The sequence below is a fragment of the Parasteatoda tepidariorum genome, chromosome 3, assembly GCF_982258835.1.
Source record: "Parasteatoda tepidariorum strain Cologne lab strain chromosome 3, Ptep-v5.0, whole genome shotgun sequence".
Taxonomy (NCBI): Eukaryota; Metazoa; Arthropoda; class Arachnida; order Araneae; family Theridiidae; genus Parasteatoda; species Parasteatoda tepidariorum.
The window spans coordinates 121,723,580-121,741,479 of NC_141757.1; the positions used below are offsets into that span (position 1 = coordinate 121,723,580).

The 17,900-nt window shown below is 30.2% G+C and overlaps 2 protein-coding genes across 6 annotated transcripts in view; one reads left to right on the forward strand and one right to left on the reverse strand.

Moving 5' to 3' along the window:
- LOC107439468 (uncharacterized) overlaps positions 1-11,711 on the reverse strand; it is a 28,426-nt gene extending 16,715 nt beyond the window's left edge. The window contains exons 1-2 of one of the 5 annotated variants that reach the window (XM_016052085.4): positions 11,464-11,711; positions 764-2,785 (exon numbers count right to left, since the gene is read on the reverse strand). In XM_016052085.4, the coding sequence (XP_015907571.3) occupies positions 764-2,726 (1,963 nt within the window). In that variant the 5' untranslated portion in view covers positions 2,727-2,785; positions 11,464-11,711. Of the gene's footprint in view, positions 1-763; positions 2,786-3,415; positions 3,491-11,152; positions 11,176-11,336 lie in introns of those variants that run through there. The other 4 variants (XM_071184986.2, XM_016052088.4, XM_087160021.1 and 1 more) reach the window with 4 other exon arrangements.
- Positions 11,712-13,880: 2,169 nt separating this feature from the next.
- On the forward strand, positions 13,881-14,699 carry LOC107439449 (uncharacterized). Its single transcript, XM_016052051.2, has one exon. It carries the CDS (start codon positions 13,881-13,883, stop codon positions 14,697-14,699), a length of 819 nt encoding a protein of 272 aa, XP_015907537.2.
- Positions 14,700-17,900: the final 3,201 nt, after the last annotated feature.

Genomic DNA, 17,900 nt, shown 5'->3' on the forward strand with positions numbered 1-17,900 from the left:
ATACGTATATAAATGTGTATTTATTGTTTCTACACTGTCACAGGTATTGACAATCTGAGTTAAGTTTCAATGAGCCTGAACAATTGATTTATCTACGTAAACTGCAATCACATTGCACTTATTGTACCTAGTTTTTAGTTTGTAAGAGTATAATTCTGCAAAGAAAGCTTTCTTTTTATGTATTAAAATTTACTAACTACTTGAACAGTAGTTATAAGTATATTATTTATTTTATGATAGGAAAATCTAATCTATTCTGATTTCACAGTACCAATATATGTTGATATTATTCCATATCTTCTCAAATAATTAAGACTCAAAATATTTAATTTTATTTACTATTGTGTAAATGTGTTCATTTTTTGAAAATTAGCATTAAAATTCACAAGAATTAAAATTTTAATTGCATTCAACTGGTAGATCTCAAAACTTGTTGCAAACATTAGTATTTTAATTTTGTCTAGTAAAAAGCTTATGTTACCCCAAGTGAAAAATTTTATATTTACTTTTATTTGTTTTGCACTTTTTAATTAGCTAAGAGCAAGAAAATTTAATATTTTATTTACTGAATTTTTTTAAACGTAATACAAAATGGATGTTAATAAATTAATTACTAATAAAAATAATATATATATATATATATATATTAATTTACTTGCACTCTGCTAACTGATAAGTACCTTTTTTTTGTAAAAATTGACTGATAAATAATAATAAAAATGGAAAATAGTAAAAAAACAATTACAAACTGAATGCAAATTACCATATTCATTTTGAGAATATTGAGGTTGCTGTGACTGACGATAATGGGGTACAGTAAAAGCACTGCCACCATACTGTCGAGGTACTCGATCCATTCCCATCACAGGTGACATAGGCCCAATATTAGGATTCATGTGATATGACTGAGAGGGACTAATTGGACTATGACTAGGTCTTCCATAGTAATTTTGACCACTTGACATCATTGATTCACTCATATGCTTGTGTAAAGGGTTGCCAAGAGAAGGTGGGGTCAAGGTTTTTGATCCAGGCTTATAAGTTGTCTGCATTTGAACGCAATAACTTTCATTAGAATTTTTAGATTGATAATGATACATTTGAGTAATTGCTACATCGTCATTTGATACAATGTGCTCTATTTTTCTTTCTGATTTACTTTCTTCTTTGATTTCAGTATCTTGATGAGATTTGATTTGAACTTTAGTGACTTCTGTGTATTGGGTTAAGCCAACTTTAGTTGATGTGGATGATACAACAGTATTGTTGCTAACAGAAAGTGGAGTTGATTTTGAAGAAAGTGTCTCCGATAATGCAACATCTGATTCAATCGACCAATTGGAACGACTAGGAAACTCTGAGGGTTTGTATGCAGGCGATTTCCCACTCTCAAGAGAATTATCTTTTGAAGTAAGGGATTTTCGATCAGGTTTTTGTTTCACCGAGTTGTTTTTAGTTTCTTTAATTTTAATAGCACTTGTATCTTTGTTTTCAGTTTCTATAATTTCAATGTCACACTTGGATTCAAGAAATACTTCTTTATCTTCTGTATCTGAAGAACTATCACATTTATCACTTTTTTTGGAGATTCTTTTGGGCTTTGGTTCCTGAAGATAGCTAGCAGCTAAGATAGCTTGTGCATTTAAACTAGCCATTCTTTTACATATTCTGGTATCTATTATTTCAACATCAGGAGCTTTTCTCTTTCTTTTCTTACGTTGAATAGGTTTTGGTTTAGTTTTCTTACTGTTCTTCTGCTTTGCCTCAACAGCTTTTGTTTTTTCTGATTTTTTATCACTGTTGGACTCCTTATGATTATTAGATGATATCTTTGCCTCTTTCTTCAACATTTTATTGAATTTTATTTCTTCCTCATCGTCCTCTTCATCTTCTTCGTCTTCATCATCCTCTTCATCAGAATTTTCATTTAGAAAGTCAATTAATGTTGTCTCATCAGCATCATTCAGGCTTTCACCAACTGTCCTACCTTCATTTTCATATAAAACATGAACTTTGGCTAAAGCATTTAAACTTGCCATTCTGTGAGATCTAGCAGTTGGGATGTCTTGTAACATGCTATAGGGAAATCTTGGGCGAAGTTCACGGTTTGCAAACTCATCTTTATGTTTACCAGAGGATAATTTCTCACAGAGCAATTTAATCGCTTTAGCTTTTTGCGCAGATTTCTTGGTAGATTTCTTTACATTTGAAAAGCTTGACTTCACTTTAGATGTTGTATGCTTCACAACAGTTCTGGTTTTTCTTAAACTTTCTTCTTTTTCTTCATCCCCCGAATCTTCTTCATCATCTTCACTGTCTGAATCTTCTTCTTCTGAAGACAACACAACTGAGGTGGAGTAACTAACTTTCTTAACTGATACTGATTTGCGTAATTTGCAAGATTTCACCACACTAACAGAGGATGAGCGTTTAGAAACTATAACAACTTTCTCCTGATGGTTAGAAGATGCAGATTTACTTTTTGAATCTCTCGTGTTACTTATACGATTATTTGCTCCTCGCTTGATAGGAAGCTTAGAATTGTACATATGTTTTGAAATTTTGCTTCCTTCAGATTTTAATAAGCAATCACATGCTTTTGATGAATTAACCTCTTTGTGACTACCTCTTTTCCCTTTTTCAGCAACTAAATGCCTAGTGGCATAGCGCAAACTTCCATCTCGTTTCACTGCAGCTGAGCGAGATGATGATTTTGATCCAGACATGATTAAGTCTGCTGCAGCTACAGTGATGAGATCTATTAGTTACATGTCCAATTTACAACCTAAAAAAAATAAATTAATTAAATGCTTCATTTAAAGATTTTTTTTTTAAAAAAAGAGAAGTAAATAAAACATCCAACATTTATGTTATTAACTTTACTTGGTATAAGAAGGAGCATGGCCAATGTCCCCCCCCCCCGGATAGTAGTTTGAATTTCAAAACTGGTATAGTTAATAAATTTGTATGACTTTTTTCGATCACAAATAATTACACAAGGCGTAATCATTAGATATAAAATAATATATTGACATAAATCAGTTGAAGTATACAAATAAACTTATAAATTAAAAATATAAAAAAATCATCTGCAATGAATATTTATTTTATTTTTTATTCACATTACTTTCTTTAAAATAAACAAAAAGTAACTTAACATTATCTGTCTTAATTTTTAAGACTAAATTTATATTAAATGTAAATTAATTGTTAATAACCTTTATTCGCTCATTATTTATATTTAGAATTGTTTTTCCAAAAGCTATAGTTATTTTTGTATGAGTATCGTAAATAATTTAATCTTGCTATTTTATTGCAAAAGATTAGATCAGGATGTAGTTAAAAAATTTACTAATTTTCGATTGAGAAATGAAAATAAACATATAAGTGCAAATGCAATTAATTGCTTACTCACCTACGTTACCCAGTATTATTTCAATAGCTTAATCATGGAATGATTTGAGGATGTAAATAAATCATTATATGGTATCATACCTGCCAACTCTCCCGGATTTTGCGGGAGATTTTATTTTCATATTTAATTTTTAAATGATTTTGATCACCACTATTCTTACAAAAATTAAACTTATATATTAATATGCGTTACTATCATGGTTGTCAACTTAATTTTTTTCAAATACAACGTATTTGTTTGCTTAAAATTGAAGTTTTAATTCCATTTTAATACCACTGGGAAAAATGATAATGGAAGGGATTAAAAGTTGGCAGGTCTGTGGTATACTCAGAGTTCTCCCTAGGAATAAGAAAAGGGCACTTTGAGCTTTTAGAGGGTACTCACTTAGCACCATTAAAATTCATCAAAATATATAATATTACGCAATAACTGATCCGCAATGTAATATTATGTAATGACTGATGATCCTCAATTTTTAAATTACTCTTTATACTACTTTATGTGTTAATTCACTAAGTAGTTCACACCATTATCAAAATGAAAGAAAAAGTTGAAGCTTTTAAAAAATAATTAGAAGGAAGCTAAAAGCCTCTCTGTGTATAAATTTTCTTCAAAAAAAAAAAAAAGTAAACTAAAAAGAAAGGAATTAATTGATGAACAACTTGGAAGCTTTTTTTCACATTTTAACTGAAAATTATGAAAAAATAAACAATTAAAGGTGCATTTTTAAATAAAAGGGTATTTATATAACGGTAAAACTAAAAATCACTAAAATTCATTAATACCCAAATAAAAGATGTGAATCTCTTTGAGGCCAAATCTTTTGCGAATTTTAGCTACATAATTAGACAGCATAAGAAAAATCTTACTAAAATGAAGGAATGAAATTAAAAATTAAAGTTAAATAATTATCAATAACAAAATAAATCAGAAATGGACTTAAAACAGGTGGTTAAGAAAACAATCTTTTCCTGAAGTACAAAGGCATTGTTTGTAGGCATTGCCACTTATTTTTACAAAAAAGGGAAGGAGGGTGAAGATCAAAGGGTAGGGGCAGGGCGGACAACCCTTCTAAAAACGCGTAGGGAGAACACTAGTATACTTAATTTTTTTACAGTCTATTATTTCTTTACGATCTACTTCAATGTTTCCTTTGTTTAAAATAAATAATATGCTATTATTTAAAACTATTAATTTAATTTGTTTTCATATCTGAACAATTATTATATTGATTTGCAAAATTCATAGAATAGGTTTGGCAAATCCTGCATTTCTACAGAAAAACACAGCTTGCATTAGTTTATGTGAGTTTCTTGGACTTTTCTATGTTTTTGGATTTTGCAACAAGTATTGTTGGATTTTTTTTAAAAAACTCTTTGTTGATAGAAACTATTGCTCATCTAATTTAAGGAGTCTATTGCATAAAGAGTAAAGTAATTCTAAAAATTTATTATTTTGCATTAATAAATAAACAGGGCATTAAAAAATGGAATGAATATGTAACATTCAATTTCAAAACACATCTTTGTAGGAATATAATGAAACATATATTTTAAATAGTAAGATATAAAAAAATTTTTAAAGCTGCTTAAGGTTAAAAAAAAGTTTTGAATAAAATATGCTACATTCAAAAGTATGTATTTTTATTCGGTTTATTATATAGTTGAAAGCATTTCAAGAAAAAGAAAAAAAAGTGACAGAGAGTACGTTTTAAAAAAAGCAATAGTAAATAAATTAATTAGTATATAAATATTCTGATAATGCAAGATTTTTTTTAAGCTTATTTATTCACAGATGTTAATTTAATTTTATAATAATAAAAGAAAACAAAAAAAAATTTTAAATCCTAAATAGATAAAACTTCTTTGAAAAAAACATGCTAAAAAGCAGCAGAAATTTAAAAAAAAAAAGAATAAAAGTAGCAATAAAGGAAACGAAGGAAATAAAAACATGACCACCGAAGCCAACGTCTTCAGGGGTACCGGCCCCGGTAGCCATAAAACAAAACCATTTCTATTGAGGGAGAAGCAAATGCCTAAAGTAACTCCCTCAGTACCCTGATGGTTTTGTATAGAAGTCCAGGAAAAAACATGAAATACAAAGAACCAATTTAGAAAAGAAACTCAAACAAAATCATCTAAAAATAAAAACTCACTTTAACCAGGTCAAACAGTGATTTCACCAGCAAACCGAATGAAAAGAAAACATTTAAAACTAAAGAAAGCAAGGCCCTCTATTACAATGCGCAGATTGAAAAAAAAAAAGAAGTAAAGGAAAAGATATGTAATAAATTAATAGAATGCTTAACTGGGGCTGCTCAGTTAAGACTTGAATTGCGCCCTGTTAAATGAAAAAATATATAAAAAACTAGAATTCTTCAATCATTTTCTTAACTAAAAAATTAACATCACAAAAAGTAAAAGAAAAATCGTTATTACTCAAATTATTCACAGCTTCCCGAAAACTTTCAACATTATTGCAAATATTTTTAATCCTAATCAATTGTGAAAAAAATTAAATTTTTAAAAATTTTTAATACACAAATTAGTATTAAAGTTGCAGGAAAAAAATAACTTTAAACTTAAAAGCTTTTCTTTTATTAAAAACACTAATTTTAAAAAAACTGTTAACAATATCAATTTTAAAATCTAAATATTCAACATTTGAACAATTCTCATTAGTTTTCTTCAAAATCAAATCTCCAGGATAAATACTATAAATAAAATTACAATTATCGCAATTAATGTAATTTAACAAATTCAAATCATCAATATAACTAAAAGCATTAAATTCATTAAGCTCAAGAAATTTAACTTTAAAAAAAAAGCAAAAAAAATATTAGCAAAAGCACCAGAAAAGGAATTACTTTGTGGAATTCCAATAATTTGTTTATAAAAATCTAAACCATTAAAAAGAACATTCTCAAAAAGATTAAACTTACATAAATCCAACCAATTAGACTTATCAATTTTCTCATTAAATAAATACCTATCATAAATGCCGTCACAAATCTCAATAATCTTTCCATGTGGTATACTTGTATACAAATTTTCGAAATCAAAAGTATTAATGCTGGAAATAACATTATTATTAATATAATGCAAAACTTCAACATTACTATTTATAACAATATTTTTCTCTTTTTTAATTTTAAACAAAATAATTTTTAGAAAATTAAAAAACCTTTTACTAATATCAGAATTGTAACAATTAGTACCACACGCTTTAAATCTAAATTTAATCGGTTTTTTTATGAAATTTAACAATAGGAAATAAATATGGAAATGTAAACCTATTTAACTAAAATTTTAATTTTTTACTAAATGCAATAATTCTTTTTTCAATAACTTTTTCATTTATTTTTTTAATTTTAAATAAGTATTATTTGCGTTATATTCTCCAATAATCAATTTTTAAAAAAATATTTACACATAATACAAAAATTATTTGAAGCTTTATCCACTACAGTAACAATAAATTTATCCTTAAGATTTTTAATATTCCTAGATAAATCATAATCAATATAAGTACCACTAGGAAATGAACTAAAACTGGCATTAAATAAATTTAACCCTTTCAATAATTTTAGCATTTCACTCTGAAAAACCCTCAACGGGCCAATGATATTTTTCGGAAATTTTTGCTATAAAAAAATCAAGATCCTTTTTAATAGATAAAATAAAATCTTCTTTATTCATTTTAACTCTTGTCCTAAATTTTAAACCTTTACTAAAATACTGATTAAATCTTGATCACCAACAATCTCCAAATTTCCAGTACCTAATAACATGTCCATAATCATTATCAATATATTTTGAAAAATCCTTTTCAATACAATAACAATCAAATTTAGAAATACAATTAAGATTTCGACTTAAAAAATTATAATTACACATCTTTTTTCTAAGCATAGAAGAATATTTAAAAGCAACAGAAACCTTAATTTGCTTTAAAGGAAAAAAATCAGAAAGACCATGAATAATCTGTGGTAACTTAGCAATTTCAAATTTTTTATCATGAAAATTAATCATACAAAAAAAACCTTTCAACAATAGAAACCTTATTAAAGGGCATATCAGATTTACTAACACCAATTTTTGATTTAATCAAATCCAAAACAATAAATTTAATAAGTTCAGTATCAAATTTAATTTTAGAACTAAAATTGATAAGGAAATTTTTAAGAACTTTATTTTTAAAACCAAAAATATATTTCCCAATAAAGAAAATATTATTCAAATTAACAGGTAAGTTACAAAAATTCGAAAAATCATCAAATTCAATAACTTTACCTTTCCCACCACCTCTTTTATTCCTATATTTTGAATCAAAAACACCAGGAAAATTAAAAACTTTAAATTTATCATATATACAATAATCTTCAGTATTAACATTACCTTCCCCATTAAATTTACTATTTAATCCATATGGAAAAAGAGTTTTAAGACTACCAATGTAAATGTTTTCTAAATCAAGTCTATTATCTAAATTTTCCATAAAATCTAAAATAAAAAGAGTAACATTATTAAAATCATGAAATTGATAATGTAAAATTTCATAATCATTGGAACAATTACTATTATTAAAAATTTTTATAGCAGACCTGTGGGAATTAATCCGCTTATGAAATTCAAGACCTGTCTGGCCAACATAACACAAATTACAATAATTGCACTGAATTAAATAAATTGCAATAATAAAACTTTTACAAAAAAATACATTATAGACTGGCTGTTAACCTGAGAACTATCAGCCAAAGGACAATTTAAATTTTTTATTTTTACATTTTTTAAACATTTTAAACATTTTTATATTTTTAAATTTATTTAAACAAAAATTTACAGAAAATATCATTGGTCCGTTGAGGGTTTTTCAGAGTGGAAAGTTAAAATTATTGAAAGGGTTAAATTTAATTTATTTAATGCCAGTTTTAGTTCATTTCCTAATGGTACTTATTGATTATGATTTATTGAAAAAAGAATTATATTGTGTTTAGTAAAAAACTAAAATTTAGGTTAAATAGGATTACATCTCAATATTTATTTCCTATTGTTAAATTTCATAAAAATCTGATTAAATTTAGATTTATAGCGCGTGGTAGTAATTGTTATAATTCTGATATTAGTAAAAGGTTTTTTTTTTAGTTCCCTAAAAATTATTTTGTTTAAAATTAAAAAAGAGAAAAATATTGTTATAAATAGCAATGTTGAAGTTGTGGATTATATTAATAATAATGTTATTTTGATTTTGAAAATTTGTATAAAACTATACCACATGGAAAGATTATTGAGATTTGTGACGGCATTTATGATAGGTATTTATTTAATGAGAAAATTGGTAAGTCTAATTGGTTGGATTTATGTAAGTTTAATCTTTTTGAGAATGCTCTTTTAATGGTCTAGATTTTTATAAACAAATTATTGGAATTCCACAAGGTAATTCCTTTTCTGGTGCTTTTGCTAATATTTTTTGGTATATTTTTTAAGCTAAATTTCTTGAGCATAATGAATTTAATGCTTTTAGATATATTCATGATTTGATTTTGTTTAATTGCGATAATTATAATTTTATTTATAGTATTTATCCTGGAGATTTGGTTTCGAAGAAAACTAATGAGAATTGTTTAAATGTTGAATATTTAGATTTTAAAATTGATATTGTTAACAGTTTTATTAAAATTTGTGTTTTAGATAAAAGAAAAGCTTTTAAATTTAAAGTTACTTTTTTCTGCAACTTTAATACTAATTTGTGTAATAAAAGTTTTAAAAATTTAGTTTTTTCACAATTGGTTAGGATTAAAAATATTTGCAATAATGTTGAAAGTTTTCGGGAAGCTGTGAATAATTTTTTGAATAATTTGAGTAATAATGATTTTCCTTTTAACTTTTGTAATGTTAATTTTTTAATTAAGAAAATGATTGAAGAATTCTAGTTTTTTATATATTTTTTCTTTTAACAGGACGCAATTCAAGTCTTAACTGAGCAGCCCCAGTGAAGCATTCTATTAATTTGTTACGTATCTTTTCCTTTACTTTTTTTTTTCAATCTCCACATTGTAATAGAGGGCCTTGTTTTCTTTAGTTTTAAATGTTTCCTTTTCATTCGGTTTGCTGGTGAAATCGCTGTTTGACCTGGTTAAAGTGAGTTTTTATTTTCTGATTATTTTGTTTGAGTTTCGTTTCTAAATTGGTTCTTTGCATTTCATGTTTTTTCCTGGACTTCTATACAAAACCATCGGGGTACTGAGGGAGTTAACTTTAGGCATTTGCTTCTTCCTCAATAGAAATGGTTTTGTTTTATGGCTACCGGGGCTGGTACCCCCTGAAGACGTCTGCTTCGGTGGTCACATTTTTATTTCCTTCGTTTCCTTTATTGCTACTTTTAATTTTATAACATTCTCCTAAAAACTTAAAACACGCTTGAAATACTAACTGCTTAAAATTTTCATATTTCATTTAGAATCCTTACTTAGTGCTTATCTATTAACAATATAAATCATTCAGTTAGGTATCTATTTAATTTTATATCCCTGTCTAATTTTATACCTTACACCTACATGATGGGAAAGATGCAAATATAAACAAGAGTTAATTTTTTTTATTAACGTGTATCTTAAGTCTATATGTAAATTAAAATTTTAAAAAAAAGAATTTCTGCACATATTTAAATATACTGAATTTAAATTTACTGAAGCGATAAAATTTTAAAAAAATAATCTCCCTTTATTAATAAATCATCAACTGATTTATATTTATGAAGATTAACTGTTTAGTAATATGTAATGCAAATTTTTCACTAAGTAAAAAATTTTACATTAATTTTTTATTTAATTCATTTTATATTTAATAAAAAATTCCCATTTTAAAATTAAGACATTTTGATAGTAAATAATTTTAAAATATACATTAATATTTTTTAATTGCAAATTAAGACATTGTCTGCTCATGCATTTTAAAATTAGCTCACAAAATGTAATTAATTTTTGTAAATTTTAAATAAGCAGAAAACTGAAACATATTTTAAATAAATGTAAATTAATGACAAAATAAAAGTAAAAAAAATTGATCAACTTAAAAATTGCATGTAACATAGAGAAAATAATTATAACAATTAGTATGAAAGATTTTAACTTATAAACACAATAAGAAATACAAACAATTGTTCTCAGCAATATTTTCATTTCCATCAATTGTAATATAAATATGTTGTTTGCAACGTTTCAGAAGCAAAGCTAATAAAATAATCATATTGAGAAATGAAAAAAAATCTATAAGTGAGGTTTTCATTTTTATTCTCGCTTCTCAAAAACAATTTAATACCTGATAAAATGTACATTTTATATCAGATGCGAATCTAATGAAATTATCTAATAAGGTAAAAGAAATTTCTCAGCAAGCGATGTTTTCACTTTGATACATTGTCAAAAACAATTCTCTCGATTAAAAAAAGGTAACATAGACTTTTTAGTTTCAGGTGCAAGATTAATGAAATAATTGTAATCAGATATGCAAAAAAAAAAAATCTCAATAAGTAATGTTTTTATTTCTCTCGTATGCTGTAAACAATTTTATCGATTAAAATGACTTGTTAACATATTGATAGTACATAATTTTTTGTTTCAGATGCAAAACTAATAAAATAATCATAGTAAGAAATGCAAAATAATTTTCTCAATAGACGATGTTTTCATTTCTCTCAATTGTCAAAAACAATTAAAAAATGAGATAATATGTATACGTTTTTGTTTTAGTTGCATATCCCTCTTTTTTACTATCTATTAAGTTATAGTATAATTAGAATATCGATAAAACAATGATTAGAATTCTTCCGTTCATATTATTAATGTCTAAATCTTAGGTATGCAGACCCATTAATAAGGAAAAAAAAACATAATAAGGAAAGAGGGCAGCTGATTATTTACAATCGATGTCAGAAGCAAACAATTGCAGAATTTGTTTAATTCTCTAAAAATTTATAATTTTATTAAATTTCAGCAACATATAGGGATTATTTGCAATTCAATTTAGAAAAAGGAAAGAAAGAAATACCTCATCTAACTTCTACTTTTCGTCCGTCGACGATTCAGAAACAGAAACGCGAAAATTAATATGAGATGAGAAGTTTATGCCCTGAATGCATAAAAATAGAAATAAACGCAATGGCCAGAAAACTTGGGAACAGATTGAAACGCAGATGTAGCTACTTCAATGTGACACGCACTTCCTGTCGCCGACGAAGGAGAGGACGAACCTGGTTGGTAAAAAATATTTTCCTGCAAAATATTCAATTCAAACATTCAATTGCAGGCCCATTAATTTATATATTGCAATACTACTTAGCAACTTATTTGACAACATATACAGATTTCATCGTGATTCAGGGCCGGATCAACCAATAAACATACTAAGCAAGTGCGTTGGGCACCAGAGCTTAGAGGAGCCCCATAAAGTCACACTAGTTCCTAAATTAATCTTGCAAGAATGTTGGAAGGAAAAAATTAATTGGGTTACAGGAATTCCGGATAATCTGAGGAATAAATCTCTAAAGTGGGCTAATGAATTAAAATGTCTGAAAGAAATAGAAATCCCAAGAAAAACACCTGATCTGCACTATCTGGCCATTAATGACCGGACACCCCTCATTTCGGATACATGAGGTGCTAGTATCAAGTTAGTAGGGCGTAGGGCCACCACGCGCCTAAATCACTTTAACCCTTCTAGGAAGGCTGTCCACTAGGTGTTGGTATACGGCGGCAGGTATTGCCCGCCATTCCTCCTGTAACATGGCGAAGAGTTGAGTGGTGGTTTTGGGGCATTGTGGTCTGGGCCTCAACCGGCGCTCCAACTCATCCCAGAGATGCTCAATTGGATTGATGTCGGAACTTTGGGATGGCCAGTCAAGCTCTTGCACCTCCATTTCATCAAACCAGTCCGTGATGGCATGTGCTTTATGAATGGCAGCGTTATCGTGTTGAAACACAAACGGGCCATTACCGAACTGTTGCAACAGGGTGGGAAGCGCCGAATTGTCCAGGATGTCTCTATACCCTTCTGCGTTCAGGGTTCCACGCACTAACACCAAGGCTCCAAGGCCAAACCATGAGAAACAGGACCAAACCATAATTCCTCCACCGCCGAACTTCACAATGGGGACAATGCACTCCGGTAGGTACCATTTTCTGGGCATTCGCCAGGTCCACACTCGTCCATCAGAGTGTCACAACATGTAGCGTGACTCATCACTCCACATAACGCTTTTCCATTGCTCTTCTGTCCACTGGCGACGCGCTCTGCACCACTGAAATCGGTGGCGGGCGTTTGATGGAGAGATGTTTGGCTTATGTGCTGATGCTCGTCTATGGAATCCTTGTGCAATCAGCTCCCGACGAATGGTACGTGCACTGGCAACACTGCCAGATGCAGCCCGGAAGTTGGTAGCAACAGTGTCCAACGACATTTGTCGGTTTGCCTTCACTACACGTCGAAGAGATCGTCGATCCCTGTCGGACATTATTTTGGCCTTGCCTTGTCGGGACTGCGGTTTTTCACTCCCTCTCGTTCCCATTTCAACACGACGTCACCAACTGTTGACTGTGGTACCTGAAACTTGTCGGAGATGGCACGTATGGAATGGCCAAATCGGTGGGCGCCTATGATCATGCCCCTTTCCGCCTCATTCAGCTCTCGTCGTCCACTCATTTTCACTGTTAACGCTCGTATGGCCGTCACCTGCTTGCGAGTGGTCTTTCCCTCACCACAGGTTCCGTATTTATTCCACCAGGACGAGTCCACCTGCCGTTCAAGGGGTGTCCGGTCATTAATGGCTAGATAGTGTAGATGAAAATTCTACTCTGCATGTCTTCGTAGACGCGAGCAAATCGGCTTACGCGGCTTCAATTTTTATTAGAAATGTTAAAGGGGGAATAGTTAACTGTCAACTCTTACAGGCTAGATTCAAGGTAGCACTTCTAAAATCGATAACAATTCCTAGATTAGAAATTCTTGCGTGTACCATTGAAGCCAGGCTCGCTTAAACTGTAAGAGATGATTTGAATATGAAGAATGTGCAAACCTTTTTCTACACTGACTCAATGAACGTTTTATACTGGATTAAAAAGCAAGATAACTGAGCCACTTTTGTTGCTAACAGAGTCAATGAAATTCGAAAACTTACGGATTCGGAGGCTTGGCGGCATATTCAAGGAAAGTATAATGTATAATCTCGTAGATTTGCCCTCGCGGGGATGCAATTCTAAAGGTTTATTGAAATCCCATTGGTGGGAGGGCCCCCAATGGTTAAAACTGCCATTCGAGAATTGGCCAACTAGTGTACTTTCGTACTTTCTCCGGATATTGAAGTAGTTCTTTCAGAAAGAAAACGAACTATATCCTCAGCCACAAATTTAACAACTAATGCCTTTGAAATCTTCCAAAAGAGATCTTCCTTTAATAAAATTGTGAGAATCATGGCCTACGTCATCAGATTTTATAAAAATACTCTAAGAAATCATAGTGATAGAAAGAAGGGAAAATTGGAGGTAGAAGAGATCGAAGCATCCGAGAAGTTCGTTTTGAAAGAAATTCAAGGAGAATCTTTTAATGGAAAGATAAATTTTCGAACAGTGAAAGACAGAGATGGTCTCTTACGAGTTGAGACAAAAATAACATCGAGAAAAGACTTAGAAACTTTTAGATTCCCTATATTATTGCCTATCAAGCATGATTTGGTGGAAAAATTAATAATGGACAAACATATTGAACTGAAACATGCCGGTGTTCAAACTTTGATGTCTCACCTCAGAGAGTCGTTTTGGATCATTAAAACCAGAAAGACAATTCGAAACGTCGTAAAAAATTGCGTCAAGTGCAAGAGATTCTCGGTTAAACCATTGGAAGCCGTAAGCATTCTTCTCCCAGAAGATCGATTCAGAGACGCAGCTATTTTTGAAATTATAGGCGTCGACCCATGCGGGCCTCTGCTTTTAAAAGGAGATAGAAAATGCTGGGTGGTACTCTTCACTTGTTCCATCTACCGAGCGGTACACCTCGAAGTAGTCTCGTCCCTGTCAACAGATTGTTTCATCTTGGCCCTTCGCCGTTTTATTGCTCGCAGAGGGCACCCGTCCACAGTATATTCTGACAAAGGGACAAATCTTGTGGGAACGGCAAATCTTTTGAAGAACATTAATTGGAAGGAAGTTGAAGACTTTGCTTCAAGGAAACGAATTTCATTTAAATTTAATCCTTCTCTGCCCCTTGGTGGGGAGGCTTCTTCGAAAGATTAATAGGAGTTTTGAAAGGCATCCTAAGAAAGGTTCTAAGACGAGCTTGTTTGAATGAAGAAGAGTTAGCTACAGTATTATGCGACGCGGAAAGTTTAACTCCCGTCCTATAACGTATCTTTCAGAAGATCCCAAAGATCTGTCAGCGCTCACGCCATCTATGTTTCTTCAGAAAATTAAAGAAATTGGTGTTCCTGAACTTGACATAATTGATCCAAAAAAATTGAACAAAAGATATTCTTATCGGTTAAGATTGCGACAAGACCTGCGAAACCGATTCAGAATTGAATATCTAGGATTGCTTAAAGATAATTCCAAAATTAAAAGAGAGTCGTCTATCAAAGAAGTAGATCTTGTGCTAATAGGAGATTCCAACAATAAAAGAATCCACTGGCCATTAGCCAAAGTTGAAAAGACTTATCCAGGAAAGGATGGTAGAGTACGTTTAGTTGAACTTAAAACCCAATCTGGAAAACTATTGAGACCTATACAAAGACTTTTTCCGCTGGAAGTGAAAGCAAATGTCTTTCCATCTGTGAACAATTCTGGTAGACATGATGAGAGTCCTTGTCACAACAAGGATTTAATCCCTGCCAATAAAGAAGTTCGATACTCTCGTTATGGACGATCATTGAAACCAACTAAGAGACTTTAACTCAGGGCCGTAACTACGCCAGGGCACCGCCCCGAGGCCCCGACGGTCAAGGGGGCCCCATATGAAGAGATCACATCATGTTTTTTCAAAATACAGTACTCTAATTATATATATGTAGGAAAGAAATTGTGTTAAGATAGAGTTGCTGAAAATTTTCTTTTTTGTAATTACGTACCTACTATAACATAAAGGAAAGGGTAAAAAACGGTATAACAGCTTTTCGCGAATTATTTCCCTTTCTCGTAAGAACAAACACGCTTTACAGAGAAGGGGAAAGGCCACAGCTGCATGTAGTTGATTGTTAACACTTTCTGTACATTGCACTTCTGGTTTACATTGTTTCCTCTGCTATCTAGCGTCAGACCCAGTGGCGTGGCAACCAGAGGGAGGCAGAGGGCCCCTCTAAAATTTAAGTGATGGGGCAAACGATGCGTTTCGCCCCTCCTTAAATTTAGACACTCACAAGAATAAAGTAAAATCGGTAATTTTAAAAATAAAATTCAATTTTGAAGCTATTTTTGAAATAAGAAAACTTTATATTCCACTAACATTTATGTGCTTTGCCTCTTCTGATATTTAGTTATTCGCCAAGACGAAGTCCATTAAAATAGGTAATTTTAGAGAAGAAGAAAAAAAAGCTATTCTTTCTCAGCTTTGAAGTTATACAACAAGTAGGAAATTTCTATGGGCGATTAATGTGTTTTTTGACTTTTGGAAAAGTAAAGCGAAAGTGGAAAAAATATTATAATTCCAATTTTCACTCTATTTTCTTCCGAAATAGTAATGAGGGGGCGAACATAGTGTTTTGCCCTTTTTGAAATTTCAAAGTGCTAAAAAATAATAGAAATTGATAACTAAAAAAAATTTCATCTTTGAATCTATTTTCCAAATAGAAAACTTTATTTTCTTCTGAAATAAAAGTGAGGGGGGGGGGAATTTGCTTCTCATCTTCTGAAATTTAGACATTAACATTAATAGAATGAAATCAAGTAAAGTAGGAAATTTTAGAGGAAGAAAATTGTTTTGTTTCATAACTTCGACGATATTTTCCAAATAGAAAACTTAATTTTCCTCTTAAATTATAGTAAGGGGATAGGAAACTTTATTTTCTTCTGAGATACAGTAAGGGGGGCTTAAATGTGTTTTGTATCTTCTGAAATTTAGACATTTTAAATAATAAAGTCTAGTAATTTTTTTTTTTGAAACAAAAACTTTGAATCTATTTTTTAAAAAGAAAATTTTATTTTCCCCTTAAATTAAAGTGAGGGGGCGAAGAATATACTTCGCCCCTTCTGAAATTCAGACGTTCGCAGGAATAAAGTCAAGTAAAATTTATATTTAACTCTTACTTTCGACTTTAAAGCTATTTTCCAAATCGAAAACTTTATTTTCCTCTGAAATTTAATTGAGATGGAAGATAATGTGCGCCACCCCTTCTGAAAATTTGACATATCGCTACAATAAAGTAAAGTAGAATTGAGAATTTTAGAAAAGAAACTACTTTTTTTCCAATTTACTAGCTATTTTCCAAATTGAAGTAGAAATCCCCCCCCCCTCCCACAAGAAAAATACTTCGGTTTTGTTTCAATTTTTCTTACATATTACAACTTTTAATTTATTAAAAAAATTTAAAACTCAAGCACGAAAAGAGAAGAGGAGCACATCATAAAAAAACATAACAAGTGTTTAGAAAACTAAAATAAGTACCACTGTTTTGCATCCTGAAAAATGCATCATACACTGAGACTAATAGATATATTTTAAAGCATCTTTTGACTGTGGGTGGTATGAAGGTGAGGTGTTAAAACTTTCATACCACCCGCAGAGTTGACCTACAGTTATCTGACTCCTCAAAAAATAGCCATCTCCTTTTACACCATGGAAAAATGACCTTTTGCTTCTTTAAATTGCCTTAATCATTTTTATGACCCTGGGCTCTATTGTGCTTTTATAAAATGTCATATATTTACAGTACCATCTATATGTCCCTTAAGTTGTCTTAAACTAGCAATTATCTAGATGTTCTAGGAAAACAGATGTAAGCTTTTAAGGGATCCAAGGGGATGACTCTTGTTCACATTTACTTAGGTCATTTTGTCAAGAGATTTTTTCGGAGACAAACGTAAAACGTTCCAGTTAAATTCCAGTTTTTAGCTCATTTAATTGCGTCATTTAAATCAATCATTTTTAATTCAGCTATGAATTTTCTGTTAGCTTTCATTTTATTGAATTTTTGAAATTAAAATTTAACTTTAATTAAGAGTTATTGAAATTGCTTGCAACTTCCTTTTTTTCATACATAAATCGTGATATATCAATAATTCCCATTCTTAATAAAAATTTTCGTTGGAAAATAAGAAAACCAAATGTAAATTTATTTATAAGGAGGTAAGTAAATGTTTGCATTAACTCATTTAATACATTTAAATTTTATATTTATATACTGTTCGAATTCTTTTATAAGAATGGCAACATAAAAATTGCTTTTTTTATGTTCGTATATAAAATTTAATTTGTATAGTAAATATTTTAATTGATAATTTTACTGT

Excerpts from the sequence above, each read along its gene's own strand:
- LOC107439449 (XM_016052051.2), top strand. The coding sequence starts at position 13,881 with ATGGCCTACGTCATCAGATTTTATAAAAATACTCTAAGAAATCATAGT.